Raw genomic sequence first — 19,897 nt, 5'->3', positions numbered from 1 at the left:
TTACTTAAAATAAAAATTTTTCCGTTCAGCGCCTAAATGCCTTTCTATTAAAGCTGAAATATGTAGTTAGTTAATTGCGTATATATGTAAAAAAAAGAGAGAGAAAAATTAAAATCATAAAAAAAATTTTTTCTATCAATAATTTATTTGAAAGTAAAATTGATTATTTATGTTTAGAAGCTATTCAATTTTTTTCTCGTCTAGAAAAATAAATTCTTAGCGACACAAACACAATTTCCTCTCAATATATGTAGATTTAAATTTTAAGAGAAATAGTAAACAAAAACAAAAACATTTTATAAAGAAACTTAAAAAATGAACAGCATTTGTCTTTCAACATCCTTTTTCAAGGTAACTAGCTAACTTTCGTCTCAGCAGGTAGCTTAAGCAATTTTTAGTCCGACAGAGAGAACAAAATAGTTCATCTAAACGGTAATCGCAATTATACTACCTGTAAAGGTGCAATTCCGAAGGTGGTATTGCAGAAAATCACGTATATAAGCCAAAAATTTTCAGATTATATTTATAATGATTTCGTAGTGATCGAAGATACATTGGAATTTTTCTGGTAGTCTTGAGTCTTTGGAAGCTCAAAAAAAAATCTCGCATATTTTACTATAAAAATAGTATCAATTGGTCATAAACTAGTTAAAAAATGAGAAAATGGCATCTTTTAATCAAGCACAACCAGTTCTATATACATTTCATCAAACTTATTCTCATCAATTAATTCGTAAGTATAAAATATAAATATATTTTTTTTTCAACCGTAATAAATTTTCCACACCTCATATAAAAAAGTTCAGTAAACTATTAAATTTGAATAGGAATTTTTCTTTCTAATTATTGAAACTAAATATGCTTCTTGGAATTCCGTCTAAAGTAATAGCTTAAGCTTGGGACGACAATTATTTTGACAGATGAGGTTCTTAACAAAGTTAAAAATCTTTAATTATAATCAAAATATTGAAAAAGTGCGTGACTTCGATAATTTTTTATTAAACAATTTAACACAATAAAGCCTAAAATTAGGCTGATGATAAATTGCTACTAATACTTCCACATTTCAACTCCTATAGGCAGCTATATTTAAGTTCCTCACCAAAATACAACTAATTACAAACCTATGCCTGAATATATTCTCCAAGACAATTTCATTATGCCACATCAAATGCATCAATCCGGTGAGACGCCGAGAAGACACTCGGACCAGTATCGGCACTTGCAAACGTTTCACCAGAATGCAAACCGAAACCAATACAACCCTATTGGAAATATATTACAAATGTTTGGGCAACAACAGCAAACAACTCTGCCAAAACACAACCGACGAATGTCACTACAGTTGCCAAAAATAGTGAATGAACAGAGAAAACTGCAACACAAAATTGCACAGCATCAATCACAAAAGACCGGTGATAAAAGACACGAGAAAAAACCAAAGAAACAACCGACTAAAATATACTACGGGAAGAAACCTCAGGTGGTACGAAATACCGCACATCATGTTGCCGCAAATACACAAGTAGTCGCTTCAACGATTTCACAGTCGGAGTTAGTGGCAAGTTTACGCCGTTATATCATCGCACCACATCTATTACCCATCTATGGCTATCCCGCCGAAAGCATTGTGCACAGCGGTAAAATTGTAATTTACAAAAAGTTTCCAGCCCCTTTCTATGCTAGGACCAACACCGACAACAATGTGAACCCAACTGAGTTGATGCGACAACTTGTGCCGAATAACGATACAATGCCTAAGCAATGCGTACGCTGTGAACGTCCTTTTCGTGTCAGAAGCTCTGGCGTATATGTAACGCGAAAGAAATGCATTTTTCATTGGGGTAAATTGCATAAAGTACATACCCGGCATAACAAATACAATATACAATACACTTGTTGTGGGCGCTCCAGACAGTCAGCGGGCTGTGCGACTAATCCTTTGCACGTATGGACCGGCGTTGTTTCCGGCATTAATGGACCATATGGCGATTTCGTGCACACGCGCAAGCTTACCGACGAGCCCAAGGGGTACGCATTGGACTGTGAAATGTCTTATAGTGGATGTGGACTGGCATTAACGAAGATTACCGTGATTGGCTTTGATGGACAATTAGTTTATGAGCACTTTGTGCGTCCCATTGCTGAAATCGTCGACTATAATACTCGTTTCTCTGGAATAACCGAAAGAGACTTATCCAAATCGAATAAGCGAGTTAAGACACTCGGCGAAGTTCAGCGTGATTTGCTTCAGATAATTCACGCCAACACTATACTTATCGGTCATGGTTTGGAAAATGATTTAAGGGTGCTACAAATTGTTCACAAGACAGTTATCGACACTTCAATAGTGTTTCCACATTCCAAGGGTTTTCCGTATCGGCACTCGCTTGAGCATCTGACGAAAACGTATTTGAAACGTAACATTCAATTAGATGGCCAGAGTCACGATAGTTTGGAGGATGCTCGCGCGTGTTTGGAACTGATGTTGTGGAAGGTAGCCACCGACAAACAGAAGGGCAGAAAAGTGTAGCTCGATTGTAACAGCTAGAATTAGGCTACGTCTGTTTAATGGTCCCTTGTAGCAACGCTATGCTGGCGCGGCTCTTCCAAACAAAGCGTTGAATTTCTTAAAGCCCTAAGATCATTTCATTCTTCGTTAATCGATGCTGCTGCGTCATGTCACTACACATTCCAAAAGTATCTTAAAATGCAACTTTGCCTTCCGTCCTTCTTCAAATGTCACTCCACCACAGTCCAAAAAAATTGCGAAAGTTTCGTCTCTTGTCTGCATTCGGTTAGGAAATATTCTCAAAGGGAGATGTGTAATACATAGATTATTTAACACATAAATGTGAATTAAAAAAAAAACTTAAATTTAAAATATAATTAAAAAGACAAACAAGTTAAAGTGTTTTAAGTCTTTGAAATCCCTAGTAAACGAAAACGATGTACAACAGAATTAATTGATTCAACATTTAAAAAAAAAGCAAGAAAACCTGTTAATTTCGGCCGCACCGAGGATACAAGGTGCTTTCCAAAGTAAACAGAACTTTTAAAAAAAAGTTAGAACAAATGGTTTTATCGGGAAAATTTATTAATTTTATTCAAAATAGTCTCCTTCTGCTTTAATACAGCTTTTTGCACGGTCCAAAAGCATGTCGAACGAGTGTTTTAGCTCGTTGCCCGGTATGGCCGCCAGTATGCCTGTGCAAGCCTTTTGAATGGCCTCCACGTCTGCATAACGCTTTCCTTTCATCGGCAAATGCATTTTTCCGAAAAGGTAGAAGTCGCACGGCGCCATATCAGGTGAATACGGGGAGTGGTGGATTGTTAAAATGTCATTTTTGGTCAAATAATCGGCCACAAGCGTCGATCGATAAGACGGCGCATTATCGTGCAACAAACGCCAACTTATATCCTCGCGATATTCGGGCCAAACACGTCGAATACGGCGTACCAAACGCTTCAAAATTCCAAAGTAGAATACCGCATTAACGTTTTCTTTGTGGACAATACCCTTGGAATCATAAAAACAAATTAGCATTGTCTTCACTTTTGACTTCTCCAGGCGCGATTTTTTGTGTTTCGGCTCGTCCGGCGCCTTCCATTCAGCACTCTGGCGTTTCGTTTCGGGATCATATTGAAAACACCACGTTTCGTCACCAGTCACAGTCATGTAAAGGAAGTTCGGGTCTTTTTTTGCCTCTTTAATGATGTCCTTTGAATGTTGAATTCTGAGCAATTTTTGGTCGTTTGAATTTCAAAAAATGATGGTCATCACCTTTGACGATCGTAAAGTCTTAGATTTTATCGGCGGAAACTCGTCTTGTGTAGTCTACTGTTTCGACTGTTAGTTTCTAACAAATACATCAACAGAACGATTAAATAATAATTAAAAAGCAGAATTAATTATAAGATGCCATAAAAACCATAAAAGGGTTTAAGTTTTTAGTAGAATATTATCAATATTTTTGCTTTGAATTTGTGAAAAAAAAAACATTTAAAGAAGGGCCAAGTGGTGGCGCTCACAGTTTGCAAGGATTAAAGGCGAGAGAGACAATTTTATAGAAGCTAGAATACCCTTCACAAATAAAAAGTTTCCAAATAAGAACTTAATTTTGATTAGTCACTTTGTATGGCAGCAGAGATTATACCATCCATGCCGAATTTTGTGCCAATATCTTGTCAAATAAAAAAGTTTTCCAAACAAGGAATTGATTTTGAACCTTCAGTTTGTATGGCAGTTATAAATATTGTTATCTAAAACCGGCGGTTCCGACAAACGTACATGGCTGAATCGACTTAGCTGATTTGATCACGCTAATAATTTATATGTACAATATATTCTATATATATTTTATAGGATTTCCGACGTTTACTTCGAGGTGTTACATACTTCGTGCCAAAAGTTAAGTTGTCTGTTAATTCCATAGAAAAAAAAGTATTTTCCTTAAATACCTTGGTCCTAGTAGTCAGTAACTTTAATAAATACATTTTCTATAAAGATTCGTGAAATCGGCTTATTTATATGCCTCCCTGTAATATAAAAACACTGCGTTCTTCATACGTTTGGTTTTCACGTTGATGTCTTGGACAAAATTAAAAAAAAAGTTCTCTTGTTTTTAAAATTATGTATTGAATTATCCAAACCTGTTACCCTACATATGTGATAAAATGTATTTTTCAGTTAAAGAAAAATAATTACTTTTGTAAACAAGATTCTCAATACACAATTTCGCCTCAACATATATTTGAACTTTAAGAAAAATTAGTAAAACAAAAAACAAAACGATTTAGTTATTTGTATAAACAACTTGCATAAAAGTCCAAAACACGCCTTTTTTAAATCTAGAATTAATTAAAAATATAAAACTTTTCATTTAGTTTTGATAACAAAAATTTTAGAAAGAAGTTAAAAAATAGGTAGCGTTTCTCTTTCTACATAATCAACTATCTTCCGTGTCTAAAGGTATCCACATTGATTGTAAGTGCGACGGAGAGAGGAATATACCACAAAAGAACGGGTAGAAGAATATCGGTTAGCACAGGTAACCACAATTATGCTACCTGCTAAATTACCGAAAATGTGTATAAGAACCAGAATTTTTCAGGATATTATTTAAAAACTATTTCGTATTGACCGAATATACATCGGAGTTTTTCTCGTAGTCTTAAGTCTTTGGACGGTCAACAACAAAATAGCGCATGTTTTTCTACAAAAAATAGTATTTATTGGACACAAACTCGTTAAAAATAGAAAGTCATATATCATTACATCAAATTTATTTTTATCACATAACTCGTAAGTATAAATAATAAAAAAATTTTTTTTATCTGTAGTGCATTCCTTAAACCTCCCCTTAAAAAAATTCAGCAAACTATTAAATCTGAGAGGAATTATTTTTTAAATTATTAAAACCAAATATTTTTCTTGGAATTCCGTCTAAAATATTAGCTCATGCTTGGAAAGAGAAATAACGATAATAGTTTTGAAACATAAAATTCTTAACAAAATTGTTAAATAAAATCAAAATAATGCAAAATGTATGTGATTTCGATAATTCGACAAGAAATCTTGTTAGGCAAATTATCACAATACAGCCTACATTTAGGCTAATAATTATTTACTACTACTGCTACATTTCAACTCCTGTATTCTGCTACATTAAGGTCCCTCTCTAATTGTAAACACACACCTGAATTATTTTTTCAGAGAATTTCATTATGCCACAACAAATGCATCAATCCGGTGAGATACGGAGAAGACACTCGAATGCTAACCGAAACTACTACAACCCTATTGGAAATATACCACAAATGGTTGGGAAACAAGAGCAACCAACTCTGCCAAAGCAAAACCGATGCATCTCACTACAAATGTCACAAATAGTGAAAGAACAGAGGAAACTGCAACACAAAATTGCACAGCATTATTTGCAAAAGACCGGTGATAAAAGACACGAGAAAAAACCACAGAAACAGCCGACTAAAATATACTACGGAAAGAAACCTCAGGTGGTACGAAATACCGCACATCATGCTGCCGCAAATACACCGCTGGGTGATCACCATTGGCTCAAGATTTCACAGTCGGAGTTAGTGGCAAATCTACGTAGTTATATCATTCCACCGCATCTATTGCCCATCTACGGCTATCCCGTCGAAAGCACTGTGTACAGCGGTAAAATTGTAATCTACAAAAAATTAGCAACACCTTTCTATGCAAAGAGTACTAACAAGCCGAATGCGTCTAACACTGACGACATTCTGAACCCAGCTGAGTTGGTGCGACATCTCGTGCCGAATAACGATGCAATGCCTAAGCAATGCGTACGCTGTGAACGTCCTTTTCGTGTCACAAGCTCTGGCGTATATGTAACTCGAGAAAAATGCACTTTCCATTGGGGTAAACTGTATAAAGTAAATACTCGGAATAACAAATACAATATACAATACACTTGTTGTCTGGGCTCCAGAGAATCAGTGGGTTGTGCGACTAATCCTTTGCACGTGTGGACCGGCGTTGTTTCCGGCATAAATGGACCGTATGGCGATTTCGTGCACACGCGCAAGCTTACGGACGAGCCCAAGGTGTACGCATTGGACTGTGAAATGTCCTATAGTGGATGTGGACTGGCATTGACCAAGATCACCGTGATTGGCTTTGATGGACAATTAGTCTATGAGCACTTTGTGCGTCCTATTGCTGAAATTATCGACAACAATTCGCGTTTCTCTGGAACTAAAAGAGATGTATCCAAATCGAATAAGCGAGTTAAGGCACTCGGCGAGGTGCAACGTGATTTGCTTCAGATAATCGATGCCAACACTATACTTATCGGTCATGGTTTGGAAAATGATTTAAGGGTGCTACACATTGTTCATAAGACAGTTATTGACACTTCCATAGTATTTCCAGATTCCAACGGTTTTCCGTATCGACACTCGCTTAAGCATCTGACGAAAACATATTTGAAACGTAACATTCAATTAGATGGCCAGAGTCACGATAGTTTGGAGGATGCTCGCGCGTGTTTGGAACTGATGTTGTGGAAGGTGGCCACTGATAAGCAGAAGTGCTGAAAAGTGTAGCTCGATTGTAATAGCTAGGAGTAGTCTAGGAGTACGTTTGGTACTCCCTTGTAACAACGCTGTGGTGGCGTGGCTCTTCCTAACGAAGCATGCTCTACGTTGAATTTCTTATAGGCCTGAGAGCATTTCATGCTTCGCTATTCTATGCTTCTGCGTCATGTCACTCCACATTCCAAAGGTGTCTTACCATGGACTTTTTCCTTCCGTCCTCCTTCTAAAACTACTCCACCACAGTCCAAAAAAATTTCCCAAAGTTTCGTTTTGTGTCTGTATTCGGTTACGATTGATTTAAAATATTATATTTGGGCTTACTCGAACGTTGGTATTAATGAATGTGAGAGATGCTCATGTGCAATCATATAGAAGCTGTTCCTTATTAATTGTGTATCGCTTAGGGCCGATTGTTGAATTTTTTCTCTAGTCTTTGTTGTTAGAACCAATTTTTTACTTGTTTATAATTTATGTTTAAGATTGTATTTAGAAAGATTAAGATTCTTAAGTGAGAAGTGCATTACTTTGAATATCTAAAACATCAAAATTTAATAAACATATTAAAAAAAATTCTGAGTTTTTATTATAATACATACAATATTATTATTTTTGTAGGAAAAGTTGGTATTGAAAATAAAATTGAAAAGACAAATAAGTTGGGTAATGTAAGTCTATGAGTTTCCTATTAAATAAAAACAGAATTAATTGAATCAAAAGCTGTGAAACTGGATTTTTAGAAGTTTATTTTACCCTGAACAGGTTATATGGGACACTCAAATCAAATCACTTCAGTTCAATTAAAGGTTGTAGGCTTTTACAATAAACAGAAGCAGAGGCTTGGGTATACAAGTATATAATATGTAACATATTTCATATATAACATATGTCTTATATAGAATGTCATATTTCGATATCAATTTGGAAGGTATAACCTTTTTCCGGGTGGGTAAAATATTTAAATTATATTATATACATATATGGAACATATAAATTTTATTTCAAAAAATATTTCATCAGGAAAATATTGACTCTGCTCAAAAACTACAAGATTTTCAGCAATCAGGTTTTCGACTTCCCATCCATAGATAAAAATTAGTAAACAATTCAAGAAATTTCTAGTTTACTTTGTATATAACCAAGATCCTTGAAATATTAACATTTTTTCAGCAGCACGGAAAGAGTTTCTGTATATATATTATATACTTAAGAAGTATACATAAATGCGAGTGACTTGTTTAAGTTTAGAAACAAAAAGACCAAATTTAGAAAATATTATGAATAGGGCTTCAGTTGGTAATGCAAAATCACTTTACTCGGAATATTCGAGAGAACTATTCGGCGCAAGGTCGTTGGAGCCGTCCGAGTAAACGTTTAATATCGGAGAAGATGGAACCACGAACTGTATGAGCTCTATGGCAAAATGGATATAGATTTTTAGGCGCATAAAAATTCACCGAATGCGCTGGTGAGGCTATGTCGTTCGCAATGAAGATGGTGTCCCAGCGAAAAGCTTCTTCGATTCGAGACCCATATGTAGGCAATGGAAGCAAGAGCGCCCACGCATCCAATCGAAGGATCAAGTGCATAGCAACCAGTCTGCACCTGGCGTCACCTCGCACAGGATAGATAACGTTTTGCGAACTTGACTTCTGATAAATTGAGTTTTTCATACTGAACCAATGGCGTTAAGGTTTTTGGTAGTATCACATTATTATAGATTCCGATCTTTTTATGTTCGAAATCTTCTTATAGTTGTGCAATTTCTTGCTCCATTTCCTTTTCTTAAAGCTTTTCTAACTCTTCCTGTTTCCTAAGTTCTTCTTCTTCTTGATCGAGTTTCGCTTGTTGTTTCAATAACTCTTCAATTTGTTTCGTAATTTCTTCTTGTTGAAGTATTAGCTCATTTGCTTTCTTTTTTAAATTATTCTTGTTTTAGCTTTAAGGGAACACGTTGTTGCTTTAGGGACAAAGATGCCTGCTCTTCTTGAATCCAGTCAACTAGATCAGGTTTCCAAAAGATTTGTAATGGCTGTTTATTTTCAAACCACTTTTTGGACTGCCTCAAGTGGTTCATTAAAAGTGTCTCGAAAATATCCATGTTTTAAAGTTTTAGTTATGAAATTGTTTAATGTTTCTTAAATATTGTATTTGTGTTTTGGGAAACAACAGTTTTTATATAATTATATTCCTCGATGGAGTTATTAGTAGCAGATTTTATATAGTTTTAATTTTAATTTGCTTTAGAAGAATGCTATGCTACCAAAGTATACGATACTAGAGTTTCGAAAGGATTCTCGCTTCTTTTATAGGTGATTCTCACTCACTTGGCTCACGATGCTAGGACGCACAGGTGACGAAGTTGATTGAGGTAATTTATCTACGTTCGGCTTCTCATGTTTATTTAATTTTTCGATTTTTCCTTACTTCACCGTGGTCGGCTACCTGATTATGATTGGGAAAAAGTTTGATTTTTCGTATTTGGCTGTGAAACAATGGCGTTCAGTTTTACCTGTGATCTGTCACTTTTTATCGACCAAAACTTCAAGTTCTTAAAATATTTTCACTAGTTTCCAATAATCTGCTATATATTCATTTCCGTCAAGGTTGAATTCTTCAAACTAATGCAAATAAATGCTTTTGTTCTATCTGCAGTCGACTACCTGCCTTCGCATTTTTTGATCTGTTTAATTTTTTAAGTATCAGAAGTTTGTTTTGATGAGATTTTGTTTTGTGTTACCTGTTGCATTCTATTGATAGTGTAAGGGGGTTTTCCGATTGATTAAAAAATTCTTTTGCACTGAAATTTTTGTGAGTTGGTAATAGAACACATACGATAATTTAAATGACCAACTGATTGAAGCAGTAGAGACCTAATCTCGAAAACTCTTTTATCTAATAATATTCATATATGTATATAAATGATCATCCAAAAAAAGAGCGTTATCGCTCTATATACGAGTATACTAATCTCAACATTGGAATTAACAAAAACGTACATCGTCTACCTTGACCTCGAAAATTTCTTAGAAATGTGTTTTGACCTTTTTGCGGATTTCAAAGGACCTCGCTAATTATACCTGCGCACTTAGTCGCTCTACACCGAGTATTGTAGTGTGTTTTAGGTCGAGCTCATATAGAGAATGTCGATACCCAAACAGAAATCAAAAAACAGAAGACCCCTCAAGTTCCTGAAGTTAGTTGAGTAACGAAACTCCGAATATGATGAAACTGAGAGACTGCTTCGTCGCATACTGACAAGTAGATCTAATAAAACTAACAAAATTTCTCACATATTTGACTTATGAAATCTTTATAATTTTCTTCCATTTCACAAATGCAGCCAATTGGAATCTAATGGCTTTCATGCAACAAACGTTTTGGAGAGCTGGGCCGAGGTATAAAAACCGTTTACAGTACAGGCAGCATGCAGCACTGATGCAAAAGGAATATAATTCTCAAAAACAAGAGAAAAAACACCAAAACTAAGCTTTTAAAAAAACCGAAGAGGAGGAAAATCTGAGAGATCCCGCAGTGGGATGAAAAGAACCAGTAAAAAATGTCTTTACATACGCAAGTATTGCAAATGGAGCTTATAACAAAATCATCACCTGGAGGAGAAGGTTTGGGCGAAGCACGCATTGCAAAAATTACACATTGAAGAGGAACGAATATTCAAACGAAGAGCTTAGAAAGAAGAGATTACTGCAGCAGCGACAACTCGGAGAGGAACTGAAAGCTAAGGAGTCATTACAAAGGCGTCAACTAGAAGAAAAGTTGAGAATCAAGGAGTTATTACTAAATTGTACGCGAGTATTAAGAAAGCAACAAAAAGAATTCAACAAACCAACACCAAAACCAGAAGATTTAAAAACAGAGAAACTGAGAGTTGTTGAGGCTAGAGACACGTAAGCTGAAGCAAAAAGTAGAGTTCGAAAGGACGGGTTAAAGTAATGACAGTGAAAAACAAAAAAATTATATTGTGCAGTTCAATTCCAGTTTGTCGGAAGCTGAGTTTGCCAAGCATTTACGACGTCACATAATCGAACCAAAACTTTTGCGCTGCCATGTTTACCCAGTCGAGAATGGCTAAATCAACTCAGCTTGTCATGCTGATCATTTATAAATATATTTTATATAGGATTTCCGACGTTTCCTTCTGGATATTAACAATTTCCTGGCAAACTTAAAATAGCCTGTTCAGTAAAGAAAACTATTTAGAATTACAAACACTTGGTACATAATTTTTTGAGATTTGCATGGAGAAAAGAAAGCCATCGATTTAATGTTAAGTAGTTTTTAGAAAATATATAATCAAAGTATTAAGGTGTGATTCATATATATTAACTTGATAATTAGTTTGTATTGTTTAGTTTACCACTTCATGAAGTCGAGCCTCAGGTAAATTATCGTTTGTGAGAGTACCTGCCTGGTAGGTACCTAAAAGTCGAATAATCGATGGGCCAAGAGATTGCATCAACGAAGTTAATAAACAATTTCTACCTGACTGATAAAAAAAATTTTTTAACAGAGTATATAAGTGGCTGTTATCCTTTTCTTAGCATAGTTTCGATAAGACTTCGAACGCTACACACTACTTTAGATAATAGAAATTTAATTATCGGGTTTAAAAAATGAGTCAACGACAACTGCAGTCAGTCTATCTCAATCAGATCATTCACGACATTAGACCTCTATTCACCTATATCATCAGACCACTGCTACGTGCAGCAGGTAAGTAAGACATTGTTAAGGAAAACACGAGCAGTTGACATAACTGCTCTCCATGACTTAACACTGGTACGAATAAAATTTCGTATCTTTAAACTAACAACTGCGTTTTGTTTTACTTTTACAGTACTTCTGATCACATTCTGTGATCTTGGACCAAGAACCTTGGATAACCTCGCCTTTAATTTTGTTAAGGTAAATCGTCGGCAGAAACGATTGCCACTGAAGCAACTGCATCAGCTGATAGAGCTGAAAGAGAGTAGACAAGCAGAGCTGAAGAAAGATCAAAAAATGAAACAAAAGTTTGAGAAAAAGGAAAGGATGCACCAAAAACTAGAGCATCAACAGCTCAAACAGCAACTAGAGCTCAAAGATAAAAAGTTTCTGCAGAACAGGAAACGTCAAGAATCGTTGAAACAACAACGCGAATTGAGAAAGCAACAACGACGAGAGAAAAAACAGCATCAACAAGAATTACAAAGAAAGCAAGAGCATAAACTGAAGCAACAACAACAGTTACTAGAACAGCTTGAAGATGATAACTTGCTAAGCAACCAGTTACTTAAATTAGAAGTCCAATCTGATAAAATCGATGATATTAAAAAGGATGTCGTCACACCTTTATTGCAGGTTGCCAAGCTTAATTTGTCAGAGGCCGAGTTCGTTAAACATTTACATCGGTATATTATGGAACCGGGTTTATTACGTCTCTATGGTTACCCAACGGAGAGCAGCACTCACAGAGATTGCATCGAAATTTTTAAGTATCTACCTCACCAGTTTGGCTTACGAGAGAACAACTCAAGCGAATCGGATGGCAGTAGCAGTACACCTTCAAGGAACTCGGAATCAGGAAATAGCAGTTTAACAGCAATGGACTGCTATTCTACTGAAATAAGTGAAGATGGAGAAACAAAGAAAATTTGCGCACGATGTGTGCGTTCGTTCTACATTAACGTTTTCGGTGAATATTTAAGCCATGAAAGCTGCACCTTTCACCGGGGTATGCTAAACGGTACATATAGCGAAGGTGGTTATACCACACAATACACCTGTTGTTCGGGTTCTAAGGACTCGGAAGGTTGTGAACGTTACCCACAACACGTATGGACCGGTGTTGTCAGTGGCATAAATGGGCCTTACAATGATTTCGTACACACACTTCCACGCTCTAGTAAAACGCCTGCTACATCCAAAGTGTATGCGTTAGATTGTGAAATGTGTTACACTGGGCATGGACTCGAAGTGACCAAGGTAACAATTGTTGGTTACGATGGTAAAGTGGTGTATCACCATTTTGTACGGCCTACAAGTAAAATTGTAGATTACAATACGCGGTTCTCGGGTGTAACCGCAAGTGACCTATGTAAAACTCAAAACAAGAGTTTGAAGACTCTAAAAGAAGTTCAAAGGGATTTGCTGCAACTGATCGATGCCGATACTATACTCATTGGTCATGGCTTGGAAAATGATTTGCGTGTGCTGCGGATTGTACATAAAAAAGTCGTCGACACAGCTTACGAGTTCCTGCACCCATTAGGTTTTCCATATCGCCGTTCGCTTAAGAATCTGACTAAAAAATATTTAAAGCGTGAAATTCAATGTGGCAACGAGGGTCACGATAGTTTGGAAGATACGCAAGCATGTTTGGAGCTGATGATGTGGAAAGTACGTAAATACATTGGCCTAGCATAATTAGGTTAGATATATATATAATATATTATATTGAGCATTTAGTTGTAAGAAATAAAAACAATATCATATTTAAAGTTGTTATTATCGTTAAAATTGTTTTCTGAAAAATATAAATCTATTAAGTTTCTTAAATTGAAAGTTTTATTTAGCATAGTTAGAATGATTAGATTAAGGTTAAATATGCTCCGATTTGTAAATGGTCTTTCATCACAATTATATCCTTTTACTAAAATTATATAATACATAATTCATAAGGTAACTCTAAAAATAATTTTCGCAAAATCTAAAGATATTGTCTGTAAAATGTTTAATGTTGATACATAAAAATTTAAGCGAACAAAATTGTTTCCCAGATAACCAAGAAAAAAAGCTACAAGTCCAGATTAAAGGATTACATTACCCAATCACGCACAGGTAGTCGCCTACGAAGTAAGGAGGGAAAAGCCCAAAAAATAAGATAAAAGCGATAAGCCGAAGGATCAAGCCAAACGTAGTTAAATTACCTTGATCAACTTTGTTACCGGTGCGTACCTGCAACCTATAAAAGAAACGACATTCCTTTCGAAAATCAAGTACGCAATATCTCGGGGAAACCAAAGAATTTTTAACCCAAATACCGCAGCTCTTACCTTGTTTATACTATAAACAAAGTATATTATGTTATTTGTAACAGCCAGAAGGAAACGTCGAAGACGCTTTTAAATATAGCATATATTTTAAAAAGACCAGCGTGACGAGCTGAGTGGAGTTAGCCATGCCCGTGTCTGTCTGTATATATACGAACTAATACCTCAGCTTTCAAGATATCAGTGTGAAATTTTGAACACGTCCATTTCTCTTTTGCTGAAACCGCCGATAGCCGACCACTATCTCATATAGCTGCCAAACAAAGTGGCCAACCCAAATCAGGCCCTTGTATGAGCAACTTTTCGATTTGACAAGATATCCGTACGAAATTTGTCATGGATTATTGTCCAAAACAACGCAACTACAAGTATCTCCAAAGAAATTGTTCGACTATAGCATATAGCTGCCATAAAAACTGACCGATCGAATTAAAGCTCTTGTATGGAAAACTTTAGTGAGGTTAATTCGCTCGAGAAAACGGAAGTGAATGATTATCGAAAAACCTCGCGTGGACAGCGCATAACGATATACTGACGCAAACTACTATGTGTAAAAGTTTAAAAATGAAATCCACATGTACAATCCACATCTAACTCAGTCGTTAAGTATTACCAATTAAAACCATACGCTAATATTTGCATAAAAGTTGTAGCTTATTAATTATAAACAAATATTTGCAAGCAAACTATTCAGCACATATGTTTTCGACTAATTTGAATTTAATTTTCATGTTTTTTGCTGAGATTTCATTCGTCGAGTTTCCTTCCTGCTTTTTGTGGTTTTTTAATTCATCTTTATTCGACCGGCTGTTAACGTAATTGCTTACAAAATTTGTTGTTTGTGTATGCCTCAGCTGTTTATTTAGCTGATGAAACAGTTTGCGGGTTTTTGTGTAATTTCTTTTCCGCCGAATTCTTGCATATGCACTTGTATTTGATAGGCGGTGAAATTGTTATTCCGTTTATTTACTTTTATTAATTTTGTCGGTACTTTATTGAGGTGTGTCGTGGGCGTCTATTTTTAGTTAACACAGAACTGTTTGCGGACAAATAAAGCCACATGATATAATTTTTGGGTTTTTAGCAGTATATCGTGTTTTTCTGTGGAAATACTCTAAATAACGTTTGTGCTGAAGGTTGCTGAAATGGCAATATAGGTCAATCATATGAGAGAAGGAACTCGAAGTGTTGCTACAATCGAGCGTTGTTATAGTATAATATGTCAAGAGTAAGTGAAAGCAAGTGGAATTGATTCTGCACACTATTCTCACAGCGATAAAAAAGGATGAATGAGAAGGATTAAGGATTTTGATTTAGCATTTTAACTATGGCTATCGTCCTACCTTTACAAGTCCGAATACTGAAACTGATTACTTACTGCTTGCCGATCCGAACACAGTTAACAGTCCTTGGCCAGATAAGTAGACCGACTGATAATATAGAGTCGGCTGGCGTGGAAATCTTGCTCTTATTGTTGACTTGCCAGCGAATAGTTATCTGTCTTTAAGTTCAAATAAACTTAACGGTTTTAATTCGCAGGAAGGTACACGGTCCCTATTTAAAAGTATCTAACTATCAGTTGAAGTAATCTTCAACATTTGGAAAAGCTATTTTGGTCATCTTGAAAGAGAGTGAGCAACAAAAGTTCCAATTGGAACGGGCTCCAATATCTCCGGGGTTACTGCATTGCCACACTTTTTGTTGAAAACCTTCACGGTTCAACGGAGGCTAAAATATGGACTTTTTGAAGAGTGTTCCGTCACCGTTATCGTATTTTTTAACATTCCTCTCAACCAATCGGCACGAGCTTTTTATATAAACACTGGCCCTTGATGGAGCTTGGTAAACAAAATAAAGAGCGCTCGTATGTCAAAACGTTTTAAGTATGTGTAACATAATATAACATAATGAAAATATCAAACTTGACGATAAAGTTGTGAGTTGCCAGATTGCAACACTAGGGTTGTCAAATCCCGAAATATAAAAGGCAACCTACGTATCTGTAGAACTGAGAATGCTGTAGTGCTGTGTTTTCTGCAGCCAAATGTCATCAAAAGAAACGAGAGAGAAGGAATGAGGCTCTTGGTGGCACAAGTAATGAGTGCAAGACTCGAAATACAGATCGAGTAAAATTTGGGAATTATAATTGTTTTCTAATGCACTTGCTCTTTGTACTCTGAGTGCCATTTATGGTAGTAAAAAAAAACTTCTTTTATTCGCATTTAAGACCACTGTAATAATTGTTAATCAAGTTATCTCATTCATATCATTTTTGATTATCTAAAAGAACCAGCAAGTTTAAGTATTATATTACAATGAAATCGAACTGAGGAAATAAATAAGTTCAAGTAATAAGCTGATAAACATAAATATATATTAATCTGTTTTCTCAGTAATGAGATTCTACTTTATATATAATTAAGTATATTTGTTAATTATTGTTGCATTTGCTTATCTTTCTACTGTATTTCGCGCTTTTTTCACTGTCGTCGTTTTTGAAGATTAAGAAAAATAAACTTTGAAATAAAACTCGCGCTCGCTTTTGTTTAGAATGTAGTGCAATGTGGAATTAGAGAAGAATAAATATGTGCGATTGAAGGTGCCGACTTGCATACACATTTGTTTATTTACAAATATGTGTGTGCGAAATATTGCAAACGAGGGGTGTGTTAAAAGCGATAGTCTCACGCGGTTATGTTTGATTTGTTTACCTCATAGTTTCCCATTTGGATTAATTTCTTATAAATAAAATGAAATAATTTGCTAAGCTTTTGCACTTTGCCATCAATTAGTTGTAATAGTATTGATGGGCTTTGCCTCTATGGGAGGCAAAATCGCTCGGAATTATAGTGATTAATTAATCATTGCCACTTCAATTGAATTTCCATTAAAGCTCACACGCGAAGCATTCATCGGTAACCGCATGCCTAAGTTGGATAAATTTCAATTAAGTATATTAGTATATTTTTAGTTTATAAATTAATATTATATATAGAATACAATTTATATTGTTTCTTTATAAACATTTTTAGTACTTAATATTATACATATACATACTTGTATTAACGCATACTTATGGAATGCAATCCATCACAATGGAGCGTAATGCGAAACAGTGCTAAACGAAACTATCTTAACATGTTAATAATTGGTTTGGGGAATTATAGATATAAAATTTATTAAGTATTAAATTTAATTATAATATTTTTTTATTTTTGAATAAAAATAAAACCAAACATTTATTTCTTACAAAAATAAGAACAATATAAACGCATATAATTATAAAAGGTAATAAAATGCTAAGTCAATTAGATCATTCAGTCAATTATGTGTTTCCAATTATCTGAATTTTTGTCAGCAAGGCATTTAATGTAGTTCACACTGTGAGAAATCGTTGATAAGAGGATAAAGCATAAATAACACCCCATCTTGCTTTTGAACAGCTGTCAAAATTTTAATCATTTTCAACAAATTAGTCCATAATACTTTTTCTGGTTGCTTTCTTTTCTTGTTTTTTATTATCACCCATGATAAAAATTAAAGCTGGTAATATTTGTCACTGTATTAATTGTTATAGAATTATGTAAATTTATACTTACAATAATGTCAACAATCATTCCCAATGATAAAAATGCGTTCGTTTAGCACCGTACCAAACAAGAAACACAACTACCCTATTTCGGATATATTATATTATGTACAATGCATATTTGGAAATGTAGCGCTGCGACCAAATTTGGGATGGATCATTACCTAAGGCAATAATGGAAACTTCGAAGAAATAGTTCGGATCGAATCACTATGGTATATTGCTGTCATAAAAGCTGTACGATCAGAATCAAGTTCTTCTAAGGAGCCTTTTGTATTTGTACAACCGAAGTTAAAGTTTTTTCTTGATTTTTATTTAAACATTTTTTTTTCACTTATTTTTATTCAATGTAATTTTGTTATTATTTATATTATTGTTTAATTTCATATCATATTATTATATTTTATAATTGACTTCTTAAGATTGTTGTATTTTAAACTACTTATTCTATTTTATTAAAATTTATTTTATTTTATTTTATTATATTTTATTTAATAAATAAAATAAATATTTCTTTGGCTTCCATCCAACACCAATAACAGCGTGCTACCAAATATTATTTTGTATTGTTTTTCATACCCACATCTGCTTCCTCCAACAAAGGTCAGCACTTATCTTGTCGGTGCTCTGTATCTTGTAAAGACCTTCAAAATATGACCTCAATTGCTAGTCATATACAATGTTTGTCTTTCATTGGTTTTTTCAGTCGCTTATTCACTTCATCCCGCATTCGTATGCAAATGAACCAAATAATGTGGATCCAGTATTGACCTTTTCAAAATTGAATTGAGAAGATAGTCATACATACAAATATATTTCTAGAAGTGTGTGTGTGTATTAATACGCAAATCAGCGCCACCTACACCACACACGCGCGTAGGAATTGTGTGCGAAGCAAATTATATTACAACAAACAATAATATATAAAAAAAATTACAGACATATCAAATCTACATTTTTATATATGTATGAGTATCTAAGATAAAAAAGTGTGCCTATATTGCTTTGCACTGCTTGCAACATGTGACAATAGGTCGCAAAATAGATCCATATTATATTACGATACTATATTCACACGTTTGTTTGCATGTTTGTACGTGTGTGTTGGAGCGAGTAAACATAAAATAATTAAAATAAGTCTGCTTTGTGTTGAGGGCTTTTAGCTCAACGACATCTGCCTATGAGGGTCATTTACGCAATAAGACTCGTGCCAGCGTCGTCAGACACACGCGTACACTCACGCCCACAGTTGCGGTCGAAGACACTCTATGCGCTCGTGCGTGTGTGTGTATGGGCAGCGAGCAACAGTTGAGTTAAATGGCACTGAACTATGACGCTGTCGTAACCGAGAGATCAATGCATTGACAAAATCAAATAAAATAATATTTGCCGATGTGTACAGATATGTATGTATGTTTCGCATATATACATGTGCGCTATAAAAGTCAATTAGCTTGGCGAAAAAAAGAGCATAAATCAGTCAATTGCGTACTTTTGAAAAAATAAAAGCTACATATGTATATTTTTATGATATATGGAGCATATCTATATATGTATGTATTGATATCGAAGTGCATTTACTTGTCTAACACTATACATTTATCAGAGTACACTATGTACTTAAAGTATGCAATAAATTTAAGAAGAGTTTAAGAGCATCGCTAACAATTTCCGAGCAAACTTCATAAAATCAGCTGTTTTGCTGACGTCATAATAGCAAATGTTTAGAAAATACTTTATTCGCTAATACAATTTTATTATTTTCTAAAAGGATATTTTGTCTTAGGCGATCGAGCTAAGAATGGAGCAACAGAACTGATAATGTGCATGCATTAGTATTAGAATATGGGCGAATGAAAGGATACCCTACAATTGGAATCTAAATGTGCTCTGCCTAGTCCAGGAAAAGTGGAACCCTACAATCTGCACCAATCACCATGAGATAAGGCTCCTTAATATCACAAATAAAGTCATATCGAAAGTACTATGTGAAAGCCTGAAGACCATCGAATGCAAACCGATTGGACCTTATCAGTGTGGCTTAAGGCCTGGAAAGTCAGTTATAACTTTGAAGACATAGAAAATTTTGTCTATCTTGGTACCAGCATTAACACTAACAGCCTGAAATCCAATGCGGAATCACTCTTGCCAACAGGTACTATTTCGGACTGCG

At 34.9% G+C, this 19,897-nt stretch overlaps 2 protein-coding genes across 2 annotated transcripts; both read left to right on the top strand.

The window, feature by feature from the left end:
- The first annotated feature begins 545 nt into the window (after positions 1-545).
- Positions 546-7,641, top strand: LOC118679684 (uncharacterized). Its single transcript, XM_070110306.1, has 4 exons — positions 546-733; positions 1,149-2,532; positions 2,586-2,620; positions 5,717-7,641. Exons 1-4 carry the CDS (start codon positions 664-666, stop codon positions 7,084-7,086), a joined length of 2,859 nt encoding a protein of 952 aa, XP_069966407.1. The 5' UTR covers positions 546-663; the 3' UTR covers positions 7,087-7,641.
- Positions 7,642-11,299: 3,658 nt separating this feature from the next.
- On the top strand, positions 11,300-16,902 carry LOC106621136 (uncharacterized). Its single transcript, XM_014239859.3, has 2 exons — positions 11,300-11,817; positions 11,942-16,902. The coding sequence occupies exons 1-2, from the start codon at positions 11,718-11,720 to the stop codon at positions 13,507-13,509; spliced, it is 1,668 nt and encodes a 555-aa protein (XP_014095334.3). The 5' UTR covers positions 11,300-11,717; the 3' UTR covers positions 13,510-16,902.
- The last annotated feature ends 2,995 nt before the right edge of the window (positions 16,903-19,897 follow it).

This window comes from Bactrocera oleae, chromosome 5 (genome assembly GCF_042242935.1).
Source record: "Bactrocera oleae isolate idBacOlea1 chromosome 5, idBacOlea1, whole genome shotgun sequence".
In the NCBI taxonomy this organism is placed as follows: Eukaryota; Metazoa; Arthropoda; class Insecta; order Diptera; family Tephritidae; genus Bactrocera; species Bactrocera oleae.
The sequence above is the reverse complement of the archived record's forward strand: the minus strand, read 5'-3'. Positions and strand labels throughout refer to the sequence as shown.

Bases quoted from the DNA above. Each gene is read 5' to 3' on its own strand.
- LOC118679684 (XM_070110306.1), top strand. From the start codon at position 664: ATGGCATCTTTTAATCAAGCACAACCAGTTCTATATACATTTCATCAA. The intron at 2,533-2,585 runs GCTCGATTGTAA...GGTCCCTTGTAG, and splicing joins CAGAAGGGCAGAAAAGTGTA to CAACGCTATGCTGGCGCGGC. The intron at 2,621-5,716 runs GTTGAATTTCTT...TTATTTTTTCAG, and splicing joins GCGGCTCTTCCAAACAAAGC to AGAATTTCATTATGCCACAA.
- LOC106621136 (XM_014239859.3), top strand. From the start codon at position 11,718: ATGAGTCAACGACAACTGCAGTCAGTCTATCTCAATCAGATCATTCAC. The intron at 11,818-11,941 runs GTAAGTAAGACA...TTACTTTTACAG, and splicing joins ACCACTGCTACGTGCAGCAG to TACTTCTGATCACATTCTGT.